The 21225-nt window shown below is 38.4% G+C and overlaps 1 protein-coding gene across 8 annotated transcripts in view; it reads left to right on the top strand.

The window, feature by feature from the left end:
- DCHS2 (dachsous cadherin-related 2) overlaps nucleotides 1-3950 on the top strand; it is a gene marked incomplete at its 5' end in the record, with an annotated part of 107218 nt that extends 103268 nt beyond the window's left edge. For all 8 annotated transcript variants that reach the window (XM_083835067.1, XM_083835068.1, XM_083835069.1 and 5 more), the window contains one exon: nucleotides 1002-3950. In XM_083835067.1, coding sequence (XP_083691193.1) covers nucleotides 1002-3628 — 2627 coding nt within the window. In that variant the 3' untranslated portion in view covers nucleotides 3629-3950. The remainder of the gene's footprint in view (nucleotides 1-1001) is intronic.
- Between the last annotated feature and the right edge of the window lie 17275 nt (nucleotides 3951-21225).

The following is a 21225-nucleotide window of genomic DNA, read 5'->3' on the forward strand; positions in this document are numbered from 1 at the left end:
GCATAGTTTATTATTTCAGCTTATTCACTGTAAACTGAAAAGTCTTATTCCATTCCTCACCTATTTCCAGTGATCAATTCTGGAAATCATTGATGACTGAAGTCCACCATATATTTTGGCTAAATCTGCCATTATCTCTGTAGAACTGATATTATCAAAGACCAGGGTTCTATTTGTCCCTGAACCATGCACAAGATATCTACTTACAGCATTTCATAGGTGCTATTTCCTTGATGTAGTTTAATAAAATGTTGATATATGTTTTGTTTTGTCTCATGACATTTCAGATCACATATTAGGCTGCATTAAATTTAAGTTCATATCTACTATTTTTCAGAATAAGATGAACATATCATAATGGAGTTTTTCTACATTTTGGGCTGTATGTTTTTAAGATTTCTACTTTACAGTACTTGTTATTCAATAATCCTAAATGGATTTTAAAAGTTTTCTAAATTGAGAACACACTTTCCAAAGTACATAATTTTCTTTAATAGTGAAGAGATTTACTGATTTTTCTGACCGAAGTCTGTAACACTCTGGGAGGTAGCAAATTGTGGGTGTGTGTGTGTCTCAGTATGCATGTGTATGTATTACTTTTGATAATGTCAGCTTCAGAGATCATCAGATACTGTGAAAACGATGTGTAACTGTTGTTCAGTGAGCAAGTGCATGTCACTTTCTGTTCCCAGGCATTTGTGAGATGAATTTTTTGAATGTTTTATTTTGCCTCTTGTTTTCTACAGTTTACATGTTCAGCCTGCTATAAGGAAGATACATTTTTGGTAGTCTAAATGCAGTATGTGTATTTGATACTGCATCATTGTGGGTAGGCCTTGGCTTAGAGCATTAGCTGTGATTTCGTAGAATTACTTTGGGGTGTGCAACCATTACATTACAACCATGTCATTTTTAGACATGACTGATAAGATTCAGCTTTTGCAATAACATTTACATGTCTTAATGAGTGTGGGTTTTTATTATGTCTATTTTATTTTCAGGTTCAGTGTACACTACCAAACCAATGTCACAGCTGAAAAACAATACCAGTATTCAGCTTCTGATAGCTGCCATGGATGGTGGCAATCCTGCCCTGAGTGCAGTCACCTCCGTAGAGGTACACATAGAAGATGTAAATAACCATGCCCCTCAGTTCACAAGGGCATTGTACAATCTCAGTGTGAGAGAGAATGCCTCAGTTGGAGAAAGTGTCCTCGTGTTTTCAGCAGTTGACTATGACTGGACACATGAAAATACATACATGGAATACTCTATTATTGATGGTGATGCTGAGAATCTATTCACTGTGGAAACAAGTGTCATGGAGTCAGAAACATCCTACAAACTCGTTGGCAATCTTGTTTTGAGCAATATTCTTGACAGGGAAACTGCTGCTTCTCATCGTTTGATCCTCCTTGCCTCTGATCATGGAATGCCCTCCTTGAATTCCACTGCTACCGTGCTAATAACTGTACTGGATGTCAATGATAATCCTCCAGTATTCAGCAGCCCAGAGTACCATATTCATGTTAAAGAAAGCACCTCTGTACATAGTCATGTCACTGAAGTTTCAGCAAATGACCGTGATGTGGGCACTAATGCAGAGATCACTTACGCTATAATCTCTGGAAATGACAAACAGTATTTTTCCTTGGATGGGAAAACTGGATCAGTGGATTTGATAAAAACTCTGGATTATGAGGATACCATGAAATTCACTTTACTTGTCCAAGCCACAGATGGAGGAGCTGATGTAAAAAATGTGGCTTTTTCTGTTGTCCATATTAGTGTCCTAGATGACAATGATTATGCCCCACTGTTTTTGTTTCCCAGCATGAACTGTATTGTCAGTGAAAACTTGCCTACTTTTTCTTTTGTGTGCTCTATTAATGCACTGGATTTTGATAAAGGCTCTTACGGACATCTTACCTACTCCATCCAGTCTTCATGTTTGGCTCAACGTGAAGTTCCTAGAGACCATGATATGTTTTTCATTGACGCTTTGACAGGAGATATTCATACAAAGCAAATGTTTGACTTTGAACGTCAGAATAGGTACTGTCTCATAATCCAAGCAAAAGACAAAGGTGACTCACTGGCCACAGTTACAGTTCAGGTAGATATTGAGGGAAAGGATGAATTTGACCCAGTGTTTGCACAAGATCGGTATTTCTTCAATCTCCCTGAGAAAAACGAAGCAGGCCAGTTGCTTGGCCAAGTGACAGCGTCAGATAATGATGGTGGACTAGATGGAGTTGTTCATTACTCACTGCTAAAAACTTCTCCATTCTTTTCTGTAAATCAAACCAGTGGTAATATATATTTGACTGAAAGTGTTCATAGAAAGAAAAATGGCAGCAAATGGAATGATGACAGCCTGGAATTGTTGATAAAAGCACAGAGCCCAAAAATGGAATCAAAGTTCACTGTATGCACTGTTTTTGTGAATGTTTCTAATTCTCCTGAGAGTTATCCCATCGTGTCAGCATACAGCCTGACCTTTAGCCTTTCTGTTTCCTTGATAGTGTTCCTGCTGCTTTCTATCAGCCTTATTGCACTGATTCTGAGACATAAGCAGAAAGATACAATGAACTCTGGTGTGGAAAAAGAAGCAGTATCCTCCTCGGCTTCTGATTTCAATTTGGCCAGAGAAGATGAGGACTGCCAGAAAATCCAAAGTACTGAGAGCAGTATGCTTCCCATGGGTGCCATAGCAGAATGGCTGAGCTTGGCAGGAATCGAAGAGAGGAAGGATGGTGGTGTCCCCTGCAGGCATTCAGACTCCAGTGGCCGCAGTTCTGCTGAAGGAGAAACAGCGGAGGATGAGGAAATCAAAAGGATCAATGAACATCCTTGTAGAAAGAGGGCCGGCTCTGTGTTGAGTGAGCAAGGCTCACGGGTACCAGATTCGGGAATCCCAAGAGAGTCTGACCAGTTCTCCTGGCAGTCTGGTGAAAATGATGTGGCTACCACACGAAGTATGGAGAGCATGCAGGCCATTCAAGGTGAAGGTGGAGAAGAAGCCTGTGATGTTGCCTATACAAAGAACACAATGTTGTCCCAGACACTAAAGAAAATTGGAATAAAAGAGAAGGACATAATGGCAGACCTCACAAGAGAATATGCCTTGATATCGGATAGGCAGGACTCTGGGTATGATTCGCTTGTAACTCGTGGCACCTCTGATGAGGATCTTAGAGTTGGTTACAACTGGGATAATGTGCTCATCTGGCAACCCAGATTTCAACCTCTTGCCTCAGTGTTTAATGATATTGCAAAACTGAAGGATGAAAGTGTACACATTCATAGCTTCCCTAAGGAAAAGAAATCTTCTAATTTTCCTCCTCCCTTGATAACGTCAATAGCTCAACCTGGCATAAGGACAGTGCCCCCTCGAATGCCAAATACAATATCAGTGCAAGTATTTAAAAAATACCCTCGTTCTCCATTTATCCAAAATTCTGGATACCCTTCACCAGCTATGACCCCCAGTTTTTCTCCCTCTCTATCTTTACTTACCATGCAGACACCTACTGCTTCTCCAGTAATGTCTAATGGGAGAATGATAGGAACGTGTCTTATTTGTCCAAGCCATGAACTTGCAACAGAGGAAGAAATTCAGGTCTAGGTTATTAAATGACGGTAGTCTGTGGAAAAATGTATGGCTTGAAATGTTTTTGTTTAACAAGCAAAATACGCCTGTTGGAACTGTATCACCAGTATTCTTTCTGTTTTCAAGAGCTGAAAATGTTAATATATTAACATAGCCACAAGCTTTCTAACAAACCTTCTTATTCTTTGTAGGGTATGCTGTGAGTCCATGAAGTTTCTCCTTTTGCAGCTCCCAGCAAGTGTGGTTTTCCATGTAAATCAGACAGACAGGTGCCTGATATCCAACTTGATCGAGTTTACAGGTTTTTTTGTTTTTTTTTTTTTTTTCTCATAATGTGTCAATAACAAATTAATGGTAGTAACTGTTTACTGTGGAAAACCTGTATTAGCATGCTGGTAGATTCTGACTGCCGCTGTGGTTGCTTCAGGAGAGGGTACTATAGGGATGTGCAAGTATGGCAGTTTTGGCCAAAAAGTCATGATTTATCTGCATAATAACAGATCACTCATAGGGTCCACTGGAAAACATAATAACCAATGGTAAGATAAAAGTAACTTTCCTCTTTATTCCTAGAGTAATAAATATCTATTGTCTTTCTGTCAATAGGACAGAAGGATCCCGGTCCCCAGGCAGCTGTAGGATAGGACAGTGTTACGGTTGTGAAGGGCTCGTATGCCTCCACCCTGCTCTTTGGTCCTGTGCTGGGCACATCTCTGCAAGACCAGATACCTGGCCTTGTTTGTTGTATGTATCATACATATTGCATTTCATCTATGTACGTATATTCAGACATGTACACATGCCTATACTGCTGTGTATGCTTGTATATTGTATCAGATCAATAAAACACAGAAAATCTTGAGTAACTCTGGTTTCTCTTCTGTGTATATTTAAAAGTCGTTGATGGTTCTTTTGCATCATGTATATTAAAACTGAGCTATAGGTAAGAGCAATTAGTGCCTGGGAACCTATTCCAAGTTGGATATGTACAGAGGGTGTATATTGTATAGGTTGTAACAGCTAAAAGGAAATGCATACAGTGCTGTTAGATTGAATGATCATGTGGGATTAGTATCATGTGTAATGCCTCAGTCATACATGTCATGATCCTTGCTGGTTTACAGCCTGTGGGTTCATAACCTACCTTCAAATAAGATCCTGTTTCTAAGGCTGCACCTGCATGGTACAAACTTGCAATGAGATCCATGCTGCTATGCAAGAGTGTTTCTTTTAAAGCTGGCATGTGTTCATTACATGTGTTCATTAGGGATTCATCAGGGTCGAGAAATCTTACTAAAAAAGAAGAGGAATAAAAGTTTTATAATTGGATGAAAACCTGTACCAGGAAGAGGGAAGAAAAGAGGAGGAGCCATTCCCAGTTCATATCTGGATATAGAGCATCAGTTCAAGTCCATTGTTTCAGTATGAATTGGGTCATTAGATTGGCTGCCCCAGGGTTGTGGGATAAACTTCTTTGGACCTATATCTGAAGAAGGCAAAATGTGTTTTTGCATTTTTATGTCGATATAGACTGCATGTGCAGTTACCAAAGTTTCAAGATTAATTCATGAGCTTTCAAAGTAACTTGTTTTGGCTGCTTATTGATGCAGTAGTTATTTTTGCAACTGAATGGAAAATACTAATTTTTGAATGACATTTCAGTGAGAAATCTGTGTACATAAAAAGCAACTGTAATGTGATGCCATGACATCAACACATAATAATTTCATAGCTCAAATAATAAAACACTATTTTAAAACTTAGCAGATTTTTCTATTATAAAGGCTAAAGGTTATCCACAAAACTTGTTTTCCACCCGTTAAAATTGCACCATCTACAGCTTGTTTGGTTTTGACATATGTCTTGACTGTAAAGTCATTTCTGATTAAATGAGAGGTATTCTTTGTGATGTTCAGCTCTGTGTGTTTGTAGTTTCAGGAGGCAAACAAGACACAGAGAACTGCTTTTTCTGTATAGTCAGCATCTTAGCTGCTATCATTTTAGTTTCAGGCAGCCACGGTCAAGTGGCAGCTGTTGTTGCTCTTAGTAGGAGCAACAAGCACATGCTATCCTCATAGAGGGATCGTCTTTGCAGTGGGTGATCGGTGGAAGATCAAATGCTTCAAAAAGCAAAACTATGTTTCACAATGATGAATATGAAGTGGTATCTAGGGTGTTGTTTCAAGTATAGATTATAGATTAATGGTTTAATAGCTTTTTCTTCACAAATATTGCTGTTGCAAATAGAATAATATTAGTGCTATAGATTTTCAGGCATGCAGTCATACTTTGTACAAAGATTTGGACCTTACCACACTTGCTAACATGGGCCTGCTGTAATTCTGCCTGAAAAAGAGCAAATCTTGTTTCTGTTCTTTTTGCTCCTTCAGATATATTTTGGTTTTGATGCCTCTCTGAAAGGATTGTGACTCACATCCTATTTCTCAAGCACATGAAATAACCAAGACATACTTTGTGCTCCTCTTAAATGCTACAAGAATTTTTTCCTTTTTGTGTATTAGCTCATTCTACATCAAACAGGAAACAACACTTAGATAACATATTGTTGTTTTGTATACTGTCAAGCTTAAAGAAGTGGCTATTGAAACAAATGTTTGCAATAAATCATGCATAGTTCTTCTAACCTTACTGTTTTTTCCCCTAAGTAAACAGTGTAACATCTATAATTTACCATGAGTTTAATATTAGCTTGAATTGAACAGGCTGTGTTACTTGCAATTCTGCACACCAGTTTTAACACTTTGGAGAAGGTACAGAACTTGTTAGTGGAAAATCATATTAAGCTCAAAATGCATAAGCTATAAAATAAAAGACAGTTGTCTCTTCTGGAATTTTGGCTGCCTGCCTTCTGGATTTCTTGTTGGCAGCCTTGAAAACACTGGTGTAAATCACTACCAAATGGATATCAAAATTCCATCTACCAGTAGTAATCATTAAATTGACATTCAAGCAGATTCCTGTGCAAAGAGGAAAAACTTTCATAGTTTTTGGGAATTCATCATTTAAAGATTATAAAAATATATATACCTATTTTCTAAAATGATATGAGAAAAACACTGGTTACTTACATAAGTCCATATTTAGTCTGTAGTTTATCTTCAACTGAAGACAGGAATTGGTCCTAAACCAGGTCTAGACTTAGAAAAAAAAAAAGTTCTGATAAAAATGAACCAAGTCTTTTGCCAAGTCTATTGCACTGCTCATTCCTACTATTATTTATGATTGGTTGCTATTGATTCTCTTTGCTTTTCTTTAACTTTTCTTTAACATGTAGCTTCCTGAAGAATTTTCCCTAGCCTTTCTTCCTCACAGTTAGTATGAATATATGCAAAACCTTTCTTGGGAGACCTGTAAGACAAAAATGTGCTGTCCTTACAAAAAAAAAATAAAATAAATTGCTAGAACATCAGCTAACACCAGACAGACAGTTGTGTCTGTATGGCTTTATAAATTTACAGCCCATGGAGGCAAAGGCCAATTGGTGATTTAGGTGGCCATCATAGGCAGCAGTGTGCAGGGGTGTTGTAATTAAACATTCTCCTTGGTCAGAGCTCCCAATATGTCCTAACTTCATTGTTCCTTGAAAACCAGCCCCTGGGGTAGAGGAAGGACATGGGGAATCCTTGCGGGGAGGGAACTGGCACAAGTTTGCTGTGCATAGAGGGTGGTGTTCCCTCAAATCCTGTAAAAACGCTAATTAGAATGGGACGCACTTGTGACTGTAATGGAAAATACTGTAATGGTAGGTTTATATTTAGAATTTGGCTTACTTTGCAAATGAAATGGCTTTGCAGCTTCTTGCTCCTAGTATCTGGCACAACAAAACCAACTGACTATGGCATTGTGTGGCTTAGTTTGCTGATGATGATCTGGTTGGAACAACTAAGGTGTTGCAATATCAAATTGAGTATACTTTTGAGTCTTGCATAGCTGCTCGTTCTGCTAGCTGTTCACCATCACGTATGCAAAGTCTAATATATATTCAATCTGAGTACGGATTTGGATGTTCAGGTCTCATTAAACTGAACTGCAGTCTGGCATCCAAATCCTCGTGGTGGCTTTGAAAATTCCACTGTATATACGCACAACATTTTTAAAACAGTGGAAAAAATGTGGTTGCCTAAGCAAAAGAAGGGGCCTTACAGAAAGGAAAATTGAGCATATAAAACCTTCTCTTTTAGGCTTGCACTTTACGTTGCAGCTAGAACTATTACTTATAAAAAAAAAAAGCTTTTCTTGTACAAAGTATGAAACAGAAGACCTTCTATAAGGAATACCGAGAGGTATTAGGGTAGTCTGAAATTGTGAAATGGTTCTGTTTCTTGATACGGATGTGCTACCTCAGCAATGTAGAAAGTACCAAATCCTTGCTAATCAGAGTCACAAGAATCAAAGTTTCTGCCCCATTACTGTGCATTTGACTGACCCAAATGAGTCCTGTGCCTGATGAAGCAATAGATGCCAAACCAAATGCCTGAAAATGCAGATGTCACGTTAAAGGACTGAAATTATCCACTGTGATACTCAAAACTTTAGTTGAAAATCTCACTACAACTAGAAAAATATCTTGAATATGTAGTTCAAAACAATGGATTGCAGCACTACAAACTATGTTTAAGAATATCAGCCCTGTCCATGTCACCTTATCCACTGGAAAATAATCTTATATTAAACACTGTTTTGAAGCTTAGAGTATTTAACACACTCTGAGTTGCCTGCCCTAAAACTGCATGTAAACTGCTTGTGAAAAGCTGTCAGCAGTCTCAGAAAATGGAAGTTGAATTGTGCATAGTGCATTGAGCTGACATGTTTGAGAATGGATGGAGCTAGATGATGCCCACTCATCAGCCCAACTTGGAGGAATACCTTTCTGTTCCCTATGTACGCCCACTGCATTTGGTTGAAAACTTTCAGGTGGGGAATTCTAGAGAGTTTCTAAAATGGCATTATTGGTTCCATATCCAAACAAAGTGAGTAGCAAGTCAAGCCTGCTTGTGTTGACCTCAGAAATTCCTGCTTCAAGTCCTGCGTATCTGGGTGTGGACACATTTCCAGCATCTCCCTTTTAACAAACTGTAGGGTTCATTTAATTTCAAAAGACTTGAAAATACTGGGTTGTGATCCAACACCCCAAGACTTCTTCCACAGATTTCAGTGGGGCTTAGATAAAATATGCACCTGGAAGAAATGGACAACATGTGTGCCTTCCTGGTACTGTAACAAGAGTCACTGGCAGCAGAGAGCTGGCTCCCTAGTGTGCAGGGCTGTAAACCAGCAGGAAGAAGCATTAAAAGAAGGGAAATCAAGAGCCTGGAAAAGAGAGTAGAACCAGCATGGGGTGGGGGGAGGTTCGGAGGGGAGGTTCCTCTTTGCTACATGGTGATTGATGCGAGTCTTGCTTTATATGCTTATTTTGGAGTGCCTTTTAGAGAAGCCTGAGAAGGTCTGTAAGGAAAAGGTCACCCCACCGCTTCATCATTCTACTTCTGTGTAAACTATGGTCTGCTGCCTCATTTGTTAGTGCTTTTATTGAACGCACAGAATAACCATGCCTTTGTATAGTGATTTCGCTACTCATCTTTATACTGTAAGCACATTACCTGAGGTCAAGTTCTGGGTAGAATTAGGCTTCAAAATGACACTAACAACTGCTAACATCACGGTAGCAGGAAAAGGCTTGGTGTTTCTTGAATGGGTTGTTGTGTGGTGGTTGGTTTTTGTTAGTTTGTTTTGAGACGTGCATGTTTTTTTCTGTTTTGTTTTTAAGCTTAACTGCACGGTTGTATGGTTTTGTGCTCTGAGTTTTGGCTTCTGTCATACTACTGGAACATGGTGTGCCATTGGTTGACCACATATTCACTGGATGGAAGTCGAGGAAAGGTTTCAGCAGCCTACTCTGCTCTGGCAGCAGAATGGTAGAAAAATACATATATCTTCATTGCTGGATATTGTGTACTGTACTTGATCAATGATATGTTTGAACTCGCCCAGTTTTCCTCCAGAATTTTTCCATGTCTAGCTAAAATGTTCCAATGTGTACAATTTCATCCCCCATATGTTTCTTGTAACTCAGTTTTAATAACTGAAAATTGGGGATTTTGACCCTAATCAGTTAAGGTGTGAAACCAAGATGTGAAAGTTTCCTATTAAAACAATGTGGACTGTTCCATCATTATAATTAGATATATATGAGGTTTTAGTAACACAAAGCCTCCTCTTACCAATAGTTTTTGGATGGGGTTTAATGAGGTTTTTATGACTCGAATATCACTACTTAATTTATACCATACAAACAAAAAGAAACAAGGAAATGTAATTACTGCAAGTAGTGTAAAGTTTAAATGGTGATGTAAGGAGGACATATTGATAACTGGATTTTAAAACATTAGGCTGAATTAAAGGCATGTCCAGTTTGCCCACCTGCTTGAGATACTAAGAGCTTAAGCAGGTCTTGTGGTAGTCAAGACTGCTAGGTGTAGTGCTCTGGGTGCCTAGTGGTAGGGCTAGTAGTCCTGCATTACAGCTCTTTCATTTCGTAGCAATGATAATGCTCACATGTATAAACAAAAGTGCCTGGTATTGTGTCCCATAGTAAAATCAGTCATGCTTCTTGGCAACAGTAGGGACTGGTAGAATACCTTCAAATCCATGACCTGCTGAGCTTTCAAAGTTACTGAAAAGCTGCCTCAAATACATAATGAAAGGAGAAATTTCAGGGTCTTCTTCCTAAGAGACAAATTCATTATAAATGATATGAGCAAAATCCTTCCAGTGACTGCTGAATTACATGTTTCTGGAACGCGTCTACACTTGACTACTGTGGTGTAACTCCTAAGCAGAGTTTTTGTGAGTCTCAACAATGAGCAAAAAGTGTAATATGTGAAAGTCTATAGCAGAGAAGAGAAGATGGGATAAGGAAAAGCAAAGATAAGTATGGACACTGAGCAGATCTGTCTTAAAGAGCACTCTCTGTTAAGAACTGAGTGCCAGTCAGCTCAACTGATCCAGAAGACAGAGTAGTGTGCTGCCTGCCAGGAACAGAATTACGTGTTGAAGACCCAACAGGAGAAATGCCCACTGAGGAACAAAAAAAGCTTGCTTCCTCCACCTATGATTTCATAACAAAAGAAACTGTCTGCTGGAGTTCATGAAGGATGGTGATGGCAGGCTGTGGCATGAAGACGTAGCATCTTTGGTGATCTCCAGCAGAGTTTTGCCAGCCCATCCAGAAGGAGGATAAGGATAGGGGAAGACAGTGCAGAGAAGGTAAGGGAAGAGACACACAATTTCTTAAGTCTGGTTCTATTACACAGAAAGTGAGTGGGGAAGAGATAAGGGAGAAAGGAGTCACAGAAGCAAAGGGAGTAGTAACAGATTTGGAGCTTAACAAAACTGAATGAGGCCCCTGATCAAATTGATCAAACTTTAAAGCTGACACTGCTCTGAGCATGAGGTTGAACTACAGACCTCAAGAGGTCCCTTCTGGTCTTAAGTTATTTGTGAATTCTGTTACAGTAAGAAAGAAATATTGCCATCATCGACAGTGATCAGGTAGATGATACAATGAGCGATGAAAGATCAGGTATGGTATTGGATGAGGTTAGTCAGCTACAGCTGAGGTTCTTGTATGATTTCTAGAGATGCCTTGCAGAACAGCGAAACTTCAATTACTTCTGCAGGATGTGAAATCAAATATAATAATTACAATTGCAACACAGGTATCAAAAAATATGTTTTAATCAGGAAGAGCAGAACTAAAGGCAAAAGGTGATGAGATAGTACTGTACGTCGCTAATGATTGCTAATGTAGTAGACTGTAAAGAAATGGGAAGGGACACAAAAATAAAGCTGCTTTGGATTACTGTTACATTGGAAGAAATTAGTTGAATTATTTCCCTTGTATTTGGTTGGTTATGGAGTCTGCTGTAGATACTAAAGTTGGCTTAGGCACAGGCATATTGTCGATACAGGATTTTCCATAATTATTGTGGTATGCTTCTCTGTAATAACATATACGTGGCTGTTGAACAGATATTACAAATCATACCAGGACCGAGGTGTTCATTTGTTTTATAGTTAACATGTTTCTTCACATAGTTAATAAACAGCATCACTGACAAAAGATTATCTACATTAATTTTTATTCAGATAAGTTATTAGAAAATTATGGAAGACTTGACTGTAGAAAACAAGCTTGCATCTATGATCACAGGTTAGTTTTGTTTAGATTTAAAAATAACCATTCAGATAAAAGGAAGAAATTGGTCTGTAACTAAAAATACATTTGCATGCTTTGTGCTACTGCATGCTTTGCTCCAGCTAACTTATTGGAAATATATTAGCTCAAGTGGAATACCACAGAAGAACAGCACGGGAATGAGGTGACTAGTGGAGATCCTTGCAGATAGATTTTCTGGGTTGTTCAATGTTTCCCATTAGAAGTAATGGTGGAAACAAAAACTGTCTGGAATAGAGCTTGATTATTTTATTGGAGGAAATTTGGATTATTTTCATATTTGAATTTGTCAAACTTCATCTTCCAGCTATTATTTCTTATAATACTTTTTTCTGCTCTGGATTAAGGCACACCTGAACTTCTGGTATGATTGCTCACTGTGAAGCAAATCTATTTTTTTTAACCTCCTAAAAATATTGACTTTTTCTACTCTCACGTCATGAGTCATTTTCTCTCTTAGTAATTTTTGTGGCTATCATCTGAACCTATTTTTTCAGCATCTTGAAGTGAATGTAGTTGTTATTCTAACATTCTTATAATACCAAAAATTATTACAACAACAATTTATAGACCTGAAGTATTCGCAAGCAGTTCCAATTTGTTTCTTGAATATAAAATATCCTGGCTGTTAATTCATCTGTATTCATCTTCATATATGTTCTCTGACCTCAGTAGTATTAGCATTCTTCTCACTTATTAATGAACTGGCTAATGCTTATTATCCCTAAACAATGTCAGAGGTTCTTCATGTATCTTCAGTTGTACAAACCAGAAAGATATGTTTAATATTTAAATAGCTAATGTCTCACATAATTGTATTTGAAGAAAGCATTTACCTTGCTTTGCACGGAGAAAGAAAATACTGTCATTCAAAAAAGTTATATAAAACATGAATACAGTTATAAAAGGGAATGTGCTGAGATAATAGCATCCTAGATGGTGAGTATTGGCACAGACTTAAGTATTCTTAAAGGCACCATAACTCAGACCTCTGTTTACATTAGGCTGTGTAGAACTGCCATTTCTTGATGTGAATTTTGGATCAATAGAGAAGTTTCAAAATTTGCCCAGAGAATCAAATATTTTAAAATATTTTGCTTGAATTTTCATCCCAGTATTTTGAAATGTGATAGGGATTATCACATTTAACAAATAATTCATGATAATTCAAAGGCATTTTATTAAGCTTCCAATTGCATGACTCTACATCTTCTGTTTCCACCACCTCTGTTCCCCCACCCCATATCTCTTCCTGCCAGAATTGTTTTGGGAACTGAACACAGATTGGGGAGTGGTAATCAGAGGACTGAGAGCATACTTTTCTCTTAAATATTTTATTACTGAAATCTTCTCCATTTTAGAGATATCAAAAGAGATAAGGTATGTATTTGGGGTTTGTATAAACAGTAACACTTCAGAATGTGGTCTGAAAATGTTTAGCAGAGTGTATTTGGAAAGATGCACTATTTCTGAGTGAAGATACTATGAGTGAGTTTTGGAGGTTGTCATCAATAAGCAACAATACTCTAAGACCTTTAGAGTATTTCACACCACAGTTTTCTCTGTAGATGCCTGATATTTTACAGCAGCTTATTCACAAAATATTTTAGTAAGTTTTAAAGTTTTATTGTTTCTATTTTTGTCTATGTCTGTAGAGCCAAACTTCATTAATGCTACAATTCCAACTATAAAGAATTCTGGGAGAGCAAAGGAATTTATAAATAATGTATTTAGAAGCCTCTAAAATGATCTGCAGAATTTTTGACGCAGTATTTAAAGGGGGAATGTCTCATGATAGCCACAGGGAGATGTTTTATCCTATATCCTAAGTAGTAAGAGTTTCCTGGCTTTTTAATAGATTTAAATCTCTTGTTTGCAACCTGGGAGGGTCATTAAGCTTACAGGTAGCTTTTATTTGGGGCAGAGTAATTCCAAAGGGGAGATTCATAGTTTATTTGTGGAGAGAAAAGCACACTTTCCTTGTCTGGGACATTTTTTAAGGTGGCTGTTAGAAACCATTGAGGAGGTAAGATAATTTTAAATTAATGCAGTGAGAAAGGATTAACAGTGCAAAATGCAGGGTAGGCAACCAGAGGAACAAGATAAAATACCGTTTCATTTTGTCTGCCAGTGCACTAGCCCAGCAAAGAAATCTTGCTGCCAACCCAGGCTCTATAGAAAACCAGTGCCATCTCCAATGAGGCTTGACTTTCTGCGAATGGGTAGTCCTCCATGCGACGTTATTTCTCTCAGCTGAGTACATACCGACAGAGAAAAACTGCTAGAGCTGGGCTTTATGGAAAGGAAAAGGCAGGGAAAGTAGTCTTCAAGGAGAAAGACAGACACAAGTGAAAGGAAAACAAGGTTAAAGAAAAAGCCTAATGTTTTGGTCCAGAGAATTTAAGCTGGAAACTTGGTATTCTGGGGAAAATGGCATCTTGCTTGACTGGGATCTGAGTCATGTAAATCCTGCACAAATGAAAGTACCATCTGGATCCCGAGTTCCTTGCTGGAAGTCTGCAAAGTGTGATCTGTGGCTCAAAGGCTGAGTCAGGTCTTCGGACGTTCTGTATCCATTTTTAATCTAAAATGTGGATGGTTTTCTATGGCAAATTTGTGGAAATTTTGGCAGAAACACTCCAAACATAACAGTAGTATCTCCTCCCTGAGAACTTTCCCTAGTGGCTTACTTGTTGTTTTGAATAGTTTGTTGGTGATTTAATTAGCTGTTTTTTCCTACAGATTTTCCTCCTGGGCAGTGCTGCAATACAAACACAACACAAACAGTTCCCTTCCTCAAATGGCTTTCAACCCAGGTGCCTGTTTCTGTGATGGGGCACAGGAAAGAGGAGTCCCACTCTTTTTCTTATCTCTAACATCTTTTCAGCTTCTTGGCAGCACCTGTACAGTTTTCCTTTCTTCAATATCTGCAAATACGAAACTGCAATTTAGCCATCTGGGAATAATTCAGTTGAATCTATTTATCCCCAGGGCTTCAGTGAGAATTCTCTCAGGATTGTTCTCTTAGATACGTAGAAGATTGCTCACAACGTGAAAATTACTTCAGTTTATGCTTTCCTTGGCAAGAAATCTATAGCTTTATGATTTTCACTAACCCCACTAATCAGAAGCTAAATTTATGGGTCAGAAACAACTTTTAATAAAGACACTGTAGAAGATGCTGAGGAACACGAGGAAGACTTTCCATGGGAGCAGAAATTGCCGGTGGTTGAAATGCATCTGGAAGCAAACATTTTAATCCTGTACAGTTTCACATTTAGATCTAGAAGACGTAGCTCAGTACAGATTAAAGAATTTCAAGAATTCCCTGCTGGCTTTCACCAAAGGAAAAATAAATCTTTAACTTCTTTTATTTCCTTCCCTTTCTTTTATTATAGGCACTTTGAATGCTTTTCTCACTTTTTTGTCTTCCGATTCCTCAAGAATTTCAACATTGTAAAAGCATCACCAGTATTTAAGCTGCCCTAAGGAGCAGAAGGCCAGAATCTTTTCTCTGTTGCATTCTCATAAATGTTAAATAGTTCCTGCCATTTTCACAAGGTACAGGCAAAACAGAATATGATTCAAGGAATAACTCTTTGTTTGACAGTGACTGCCGAAGAACAAACCTGGTGATCTTAAAGGGGAAAGCTGGAGGCTGGACAAACAGATAAAAAAGGAAGTGAGTTGAATGCTAGCCCAAATTCTGTGGTTGTCATATGGCTTGGCACAAGAGTCAGGTTTATTTTTTTGGTGAAGTCCCTGAATTGTAGCTTGGAGTTTGAAGCCAGTTCCTACAGCTTCTGTGTTTGGAATGTGCTTTGTTCTCCAGTCAGTTCCTGAAGTGATCCACCCACTGCTAGGACTGACTTTAAAGCTGCAGCTCAGTCTTTGTGGGATCAAAGGCAACCCTTTAAAATGAGACAGTCTCTGAGGATAAATTCCTTATTCTGTATCTTGCTACTCACAGTCCTACCCGGTTACTGTAAAACCATTTAACAGGGGATTAAAATCTTTCTGTGGCAAGTGACATAAATTAATAACTCATTGAGTGGGATTCGTTGTCCATAAAAGCAAAGGTAACTTCGGGTTTCCAACACAAACAGCTATGTTACATTGCCAAAGGATTTCAAAGCTGGCTTTTCTCTCAGGTCTGATTTGGTTCTTGCTTGGCGATGCTGAGGTGCTTCAGAGTATTCCAGTCCTTCCTACACTAGTAATTAGAGGTTGATGAACCCAACATCAAAATGTCTTTGGGATGTTTGGGAAAGTACACAAGTTGCTCATTTTGTACCAGATGCTTATTGTACTTGAGTCTGGAATGCTGCTAAAATTAATAGTGAAATTAGTACTGAATTCTGAGAGAAATAGGAATTGTCATGGGTTGTCTCTTTCTGGATTTATATTAACAGGTTTTATTCAATTATAGCTGCATCTTTGCCAAAGGATTCTAGCCTGTAAAACAGTTGAAACCTAAGATTTCACAGAATTTACGAAAGAGTCTTTTCTTCGTACTCAACCCTGCCTGAGGCCATCCATGATAGCTTTTTTAGTATTAAAAGCAATTCTAGCATTATGTTCTTGCATAATCTTCTGTGTGATGTTACCTGGCAAACCTTTTTTATACACTTTATTTTCTCAAAGGGCTCAAAACATGGCATTGTGAGCTTTGGTGAAGGACAAAATAGGTAAGTGTATTAAACTAGAAGAACAGATGAGCTTGAGGGGCTGGGAGGAAGCTGGTACAATAATTGTTAATCATATAAATAACTTTTGGAATTTTAGTGTTGCTGGCTGTATAACAGAATTTCCATGCAGTGCAGAAATTCAAGGTAGTAATCTTTCATGTGTTGCCTAAATGCTATAAAGACTTTAAAAATAGGAAATAAATGACCATAGCAATTTTCAGATGAGTCAGAATGGTTTTATCTTTCTTTAGTCCTTTATAAAAACCTGACAAAAAGAAAAAGGAAAAAAAAAAGTTGCTGGTATAATTAGCTGTCCAAGGAAATGAATCCCAGAAGAGGAATCTTATTTTAAAGAGCTATCTATTGACTTGGTGGAATATGCTTTGTAAGACCTTCCTTAAGATTAATGCCAGAAGTGAAGCCTTTCAGACACTGTAGGAAGCATTTATTCATGTAAAGAAAATGAAGATGTGCAAATGAGTGGTACCTAGGTATAAGGAAATATTTCAGGAGAACTCTCAGGAAATGTCACAGGGTGAAGCTGAGGCTGGTTTTTGTCTGGATTATTGCTTTGCTGGACATTCTTACACAGTTTCTTATATTGTTTCAAGCACAACTGAGTTTTGAAAATGATCAGATGTGGCCACCTTTGAAGGAAATACTCCAAAAAGCAGAGGTAAAATTTCAAACATCATACCCCAAAAAGGGAATTATTCCTCCATTTGTTAAGTTCACTGAGTAACAAGTTCTGCAGTAAAATAACTATCTTTTTTTGAAATCAGTACATGCACTCAGTGACCCCTGTAGTACATCTACCTGTAGACAACATCTTAGCCATGAGAACATGGAACAATGTTTTTTGAAAAGCCACAACTTTGCTAAACTAAAGCCAGTTCCTTTCAAAGCATGCAAGAGCACTAATTTTCATTGATTACTCAGTTATGGCCAAGTTTTAAACTTCATCTGTTTTTACTGTAGCTCTTCTGGAAAAAGTTTGGTCAGAATCACTCTCCCATAACCTGAAAATGGTTGCAGAGATTTTGCTTCAACTTTAGGGGGATAAGAAAAAAAATATCTCTGTAGGCATGGAAAACTCCAAGCTGAACAATGAATGTTTCCAAAAACTGTGGCTGTGAGAAAAATAGGCTTTTAATTGTATTCATTTTGTGTATGTAACCATTTGGGTCCTATTGAGAAGCTGCTCTAATGATCATTTTGCTTATCAATGATAGGTAATTTCCTCTAACTAAATGTGTGTCTACAGGAGGGAAAAATAAGAAAAGCATACCTATGTATGCCTGTGTTTTGTGTTTTAAAAGTTTAAAAACTTCCTGTGCATATTTGTGCACGAAGTCCACCCAGGACTCTTAATAGGAAGACACTGATTCTGGCTAAGGAAATCCTTTAGCCGTAAATGGCTGGAGCTTGGAAGCCTGTTCTGGAAAAACTTGCGTTGCCGGATTAGACGAACCTTTTATCCAGTACCTTCAAACTTGGGTGAACAAAACAAAAGCAGGGTGAGGAGAAAATTCTTGTGAGAAGATTGAATTTTGGCTTCTTTGTCCTGAGTTTCATGGAGGAAGCACAGGCTTAGCCCTCCCTGCTGTTCGTTGCAAATATCCCAGGTGCTTTTAGCACCATGCTCTGGAGGTAGACGTGCTGAGCTTGTTGCTCCTGCAGAGGACAGTTGGAGAAGGGTCTTGCCTTCCTGTGGCTGTGTGAAGACGAGGAGCTGGGGGCTGCTTTTTGGGTTTCTGTCTGGCTGCAGTGTTGAATTACTCCGAGCCGTTAATCCCGCCAGGTCAGCCACAGTGGATGAAGCTAAGCAGAAAGACTTAGCGCTGAAGTTAATGTCAGGAAAATACTGGAGCTGACAGATAGAAGTGGCAAGTAGGTGATGCTTTTATCCTAGCTGATAGCAAAATGCTGGCTGCTAACAAATTAAGTAGGTTAAGCCACAGGTCTCAGTAATTAGATTTCAAGAGTTTTGAAAGCACTGAGAAAGGGCTGCCCTTTAAATGTGGGTGGTCTTTATGTCCTCAATGACAAATAAGTGTCCTAGGTGACTCATATAAATGTAAATATTAAGTCAATGTTGAAATGGAGACAGCTGGCATCATCACTGTGGGCTTGTTGGCCTGACTGAACAAAATACTGGGAAGGCTGAGGTGTGAATCGAGAGGGAATTAAATAGTAGTAAGCTGCATAATGCCAGTTCACAAAGGCTGACACAGAATTTTGTTAAGGTGAGGGAAAAGAGAATTTACCAATTTAATTTGATAGAACTTTGAGGCTGTGAATTTACCTGCTAATGTTTGCTGTACTTATGTGAGGTTCTTGGACCCTGAAAGGTATTATACTCCCCTGCCACCACCCCATATTTTAGTTTTGACATAAGAATGCAAAATCTTCATGACCTAGTCAATGAAATGAACAGGATCAATCTTGAATGAAAGTAGTTTCCTATCTTTTATTAATGTTTTGAAACCTTAAGTTGCAGTTAACTCAAAGACCAAGGAAAGACAAGTAGTCAAGGGATACGTTTTAGAGAAAGGGGTTCAGTGAGATACTTTCTGCTGCAGTGTGGCATTCTGTCTTGGCACAATGGTGGCCACATTTGTCACAGCACTGAGTGATGCAGAGAAAGAGCCGATCATGGTAGCTAACAGATGAACTCAAGCTCCCTGTACAGTGCTCTGGCTAGAAAGGTGACTTGAGCCTTCAGCCTTGCACCTGTAATCAAGGAGATAGGATATGGTGTGGGGACATTTTTGTGTCTGTACTTGGCAAAAATTCTGTCCTTTTCTGTCACTCATTGTTCAAGAGCATGTTGAATATGGGTTGGGCTTAGAGGTGAGCCATGAAAGTGATAATACCATTGTTAAATGATGCTCATTTAAGCATTGCAATGTTACAGTCATTTCCTTTTGCTGAAGTTGTGCCACTGAGATAAGGTCAGATAAAGAAAGTTTTATGAGAATGAGCCTGACTCTGTAAACTGCTGATCAGGGCCTTTACCTCCAAGGGAACTGCAGAATTTAAAATATGGAATCACTAGTAGTAAGCAATAGCATGACCCCATTTCACAAGTGAGAAGCTGCCTCTGCTGGCATGAGAAGTATAGCCAAGCTGACATTGTGAAGAACTTCAGGTGTGAGACATCTAATGAGATAAAGAAGCTCTAGACATGCAAACAGTCTCATGCAGGTAAAAATAGACCCAACTCAAGGAAAACCTAGGAACTTGTCCACCCGTCTTTGGAGCACAGTGTCCATGCAGTGATCATGAGCTCCCTGTTTTGAGCATTACCACTTTGTCTTTGAACTCTCTTCTTGTGAATCAACTGGATTAGAATATTTTGGTGCCTTGTAGCTGCACGTCCCACTAAAAAGGCATTTCTAAATTGCAGTAAACAGGACAAATAATTCTTCCCGACTCTCTGAATGGTAGAGATGCTAAGACAATAAGCTTTTGATTTTGATAGACAACCCCCCAAAATTAGAGGAAGGGGTGGAGAAGGCTCAGTGAATTGACTATTTGTAAAAATATCAACACCACCAAAAATGAATTTGAGAGCTGAATAAGAGCTTTTTTATTGTTGTTATTATTTTTAAAAAGTCCTGAGTATAGCAGGAATCAAAGCAGTTCATTTTAATGAAAAATCAAAACATTTAAACTCTTCTGAAATGCTTGAAGGTTTTTGGCCAAAAAATATCAGCCAAAATACAGAGAATTTTGGTGGACTTAAATAAGCATTTTTCAGAGGAAAAGCATTTCTTCCAAAAAAATGTCACCATTCTCTAGTCAACAGAACATTATAAACAAGCCAAGTAAAATCATTAATCTGTTATGTAAAATTATGGAAAGACCCCACCAAAGAATGATATTCCCTCTTGAGTATATCCATTCCATCTGATCAAAAATCTGAGAAAGGCCTTAGATATGATAATAAACTAAAGAGTATAAGGCTGAAGTTTCCCCTCCTTTTCCCCAGAATAATGAAGTTAGGCAGTTTAATCCAAGTGGTCTAGTTTCCAAAAGTGCCTTCTCCATGTAGCAAGCATGTTGGGCCTCTGTTCAAGTCCTTCAGCTGGCTCCTAGCTTTGGATGCCAGGTCTTCCCTGACATTGAAGAATCAAGTCCCAGCTACATTAGGAGGTTGAATTTCAGTCTCTTAGCCACCACAGCAGCCGTGACAGTGATGATTTTCAGGCACAACTGCACTGTGTAACAGCTCAGTTGAAAGGGCCTGGCTAGGACACAAAAACCCAGAAGAGAAAAGGCAAGCAGGAATAGTGGCTCTCTTTGGGAAAAAGCAAAACCTCCATTGTTCTTGCCTTCAGAACTGCTGTTCAAAAAACTTGTCTCTGAACTTCCCATCAATTGCTGCTACTCCCTTTCCAGTTGCTCTCTTGCCCCAGCTCTTCTCAATCGGGTTTTCCTCAAAAAGAAACAAGACAGAGCTTGTAGAAAGGTCCCAATGGATTTAGTAACTTAAACAAAGGGTGCTTAGATTTTTTTTGGTGATGGACAGCATTAGAAATCCCAAAGTTAGATTGGTGGTCTATGAAGAGTTTGGGAAAAGAGAGAGGAAATTAAAATGGTACTTTAAAATGCAACAGGTTATTTCACAATTAAAACATCATCTTTGGGAATATATTTCATTT

The sequence above is a fragment of the Anser anser genome, assembly GCF_964211835.1.
Source record: "Anser anser genome assembly, chromosome: 4".
In the NCBI taxonomy this organism is placed as follows: domain Eukaryota; kingdom Metazoa; phylum Chordata; class Aves; order Anseriformes; family Anatidae; genus Anser; species Anser anser.